The sequence below is a fragment of the Triticum aestivum genome, chromosome 6B (assembly GCF_018294505.1).
Source record: "Triticum aestivum cultivar Chinese Spring chromosome 6B, IWGSC CS RefSeq v2.1, whole genome shotgun sequence".
In the NCBI taxonomy this organism is placed as follows: domain Eukaryota; kingdom Viridiplantae; phylum Streptophyta; class Magnoliopsida; order Poales; family Poaceae; genus Triticum; species Triticum aestivum.
Window position 1 is genome coordinate 705,338,251 of NC_057810.1, and position 2,852 is coordinate 705,341,102.

Below are 2,852 nucleotides of genomic sequence, written 5' to 3' on the forward strand. Positions count from 1 at the left end.
CCCTAGCTGCCGGCTCTCCGCGCCCTCCCTCCCTCCTCCTCCCCTCGCCGCCGCCGGCAAGGGCCAGCGGGCAAAGCCCGGCTGGCTTCGGCGGCGGCGGGGCCTCGTTTCCCCTCCCCTCGCCTTCCCCCGGCTGGCGCGGAACGGCCCGGGCGCGTGGAGGCGCTGCACTGGCGCGGGGTGCAGCGGTGCGGCGGCGGGGGCTCTGAGCGGCGGCGCGCGTGGTTGGCGGCGTCGCGCGCGGGGCCTCCTCTTGCGGCGCGGCGGCCGCGGTCTCTGGTGGTGCCGCACCCGTCGGATCTGGCCAGATCTTGCGCCGGCAGCCCGGCGGGTGGCGGGGGCTGCGGGCGGCCTGGACCACGGGCGACCTCCCTTGCCGTGGCCGGCGGCTGGCGGGGCAGGTGGCGTGGCGGCGGGGCCTCCAGTTTGGGCGGTGCAGGTGCGGGGGCGGCGGCCTCCTCCGGCGAGGGCACCCCTCCCTGGCGATGGGAGGAGGTGGTGCTGATGGTTCCGGGCGCTGGACTTGGCCGTGCGGGCGGCGAGTCGGCGGTGAGCATGGATCTCGATTTGAAGACGGCGACCTCCGCGTTCTCTGGCCACCCACGCCGACTCGGTTGCCGGCGACCTCGTGTGGCTGGTTTGGTGGCTGGTTGGAGTGGGCTATGGATGGGGGAAACCCATGGCGAGCTGCGGCAGCCACGATGCCGGCGGCGCTCCGTCACCGTTCTACTTCTTGGGATCGGCATCAAGTCCTAGCCCATGCTTCTCCTCTCCTTGTCCCGGGTGAAAACTCGAATCCCCTTGGATTGGGCGGCGACGGCGTCTTGGCGTCGCTTTCTTCTTGAAGACGCCGCCTTTGGGACGGGTGAGTGGTGGTCGCGGCTTTGGCATGGTCGGTCACCGGTTCTTCAGTGGGTCCTGCTCGACAATGTTCGGTGTTCTTCGTGGCGTGGCCCGAGGCGGTGGCGTTGATCGGAGTAACTTTGTCGGCGTGGTAGTGTGTTGCCATCCTCTCCTAGTCCATTCGGGATTAAGCGTGCTCCCGGATGGCCGGCAACGGTATGGGAGTTGACGGCTGTGCACTTCCTCCAGCAGCGGGCCGCTCCACTAGCGTGAGCGTGTCGTGGGCATGTCCTGGAGTTGCCGGGGTCCTCGATGTCCTAGCTTCTAGGGTTGTCAGGACTGCTGTTGTCCGGTGGCATCTTGTATCCTCTGTTGCTTTCTTTTTTTCTTCTTCTTCTTTCTTTTTGTGGTTTCGTTGGTTGTATGCTCGGTTGTTTCTTTATAAAGCGGGGAAAACCCTTTTTCGTAATATTCCTAGCTGGGACTTACAAATTCGAGCGCACCCACATCGAGCACAGTACCACAATGGCAACTTCTTCTCCCTCGCCTACGGCGATCCAGATGCCTCCGCCGACCGCGACCAAGGAAGTCGACGACGGTGGCGAGATAACAACCGCCGGCACGGCACCGCCAACATCAACCCCCACCATGGACAGGATCATGTCGAGCGTCACGAACCTTGCACAGCTCCTGCCGACGGGCACGGTGCTGGCGTACCAGGCGCTATCCCCGTCCTTCACCAACCACGGCAAGTGCGAGGCCTCCAACCAGTGGCTCACCGTGGCGCTGGTCGCCGTCCTTGTCGTCATGTGCCTCTTCTTCTCCTTCACCGACAGCCTCGTGGGCCGCGACGGAAAGCTCTACTACGGCATCGCCATGCCCCGTGGCTTCAACGTGTTCAACTTCCCCGGCGAGGATGAGAGCCGAGAGTGGGGCGGGGGCGAGCTCCGGAGTCTCCGCCTCCGGCCCCTGGACTTCGTGCACTCCTTCTTCGCCGCCGTGGTTTTCCTCACGGTGGTATTTAGCGACGTGGGGCTGCAGAACTGCTTCTTCCCGGACGCCAATAGGAACACCCAGGAGCTGCTCAAGAACCTGCCGCTGGGCATGGCGTTTCTGTCCGGCTTTGTGTTCACCATCTTCCCCACCAAAAGGAAGGGCATCGGATTCAGCGACAATACTCCTCGCAGGAAGGTCGATCACTTAAACTAATTAAGTTCGATTCTCATAATTTGATGGAAAACAAGGAGCTAGGGAAAACGTAGCTGGGACTGAAAACAATGTAATGTGTAATAGAAGTTGTTAATTGTATCGAAGGAGAAAATAATGGTGAGTTTCCGAAGTATATATCCCCTGCCAAAGTTCGCATGAGAACAATGAAATATTCCCGTCAAAAGAACAATTGTACAAGCATGTAGGAGTCCTAGCCTTCTCCTAGGCTAGCATCAGGTATTCTTTATTTATTTCTTATTAATAGAAGAGTTTTCTCCCGGTTTCATGAACGAAATCTTAGTATTTCGTACACAAATATATCAAGACAGAACGCATGTATAACCACCTGCTCATGCAAAACGCATGAGAGGATACCCTGTCGCCGCAAGCTTCTAAGTATAAGACCTTTTAAAAATTTCACTATGAATTACATACGGATATATATAGACATACTTTATAACGTAGATTCATTCATTTTGCTTCGTATGTAGTTCATGGTGGAATCCCTAAAAGGTCTTATATTTAAAAACGAAGGGAGTAGTATCTAACATGATTGCTGAAGCGTTCCAGCACGACAGACCATAAGGATCGCCAAATTAAAGTTTCAAATGATTATGAAAGTAAAAACGTTTGATCGATGTACATCTGTCATTGTAGCAGCCGTACGTGAGAACCAAGCTACAAGCTGGTAGTACTAGATAGCCAGAGTAATCGTTTTTGGTCCAAGGACATATGTTATGTCGCGTGAATTTTGTCTCCGTCCAAGGTCCATATCTTGCAGAGCTGTCCACGTACGCACG

General features: G+C 57.3%; 1 protein-coding gene across 1 annotated transcript; it reads left to right on the forward strand.

Moving 5' to 3' along the window:
- The first annotated feature begins 1,266 nt into the window (after positions 1 to 1,266).
- Positions 1,267 to 2,295, forward strand: LOC123135023 (protein DMP3-like). Its single transcript, XM_044554153.1, has one exon. It carries the CDS (start codon positions 1,267 to 1,269, stop codon positions 2,050 to 2,052), a length of 786 nt encoding a protein of 261 aa, XP_044410088.1. The 3' UTR covers positions 2,053 to 2,295.
- The last annotated feature ends 557 nt before the right edge of the window (positions 2,296 to 2,852 follow it).

Excerpts from the sequence above, each read along its gene's own strand:
- LOC123135023 (XM_044554153.1), top strand. The coding sequence starts at position 1,267 with ATGCTCGGTTGTTTCTTTATAAAGCGGGGAAAACCCTTTTTCGTAATA.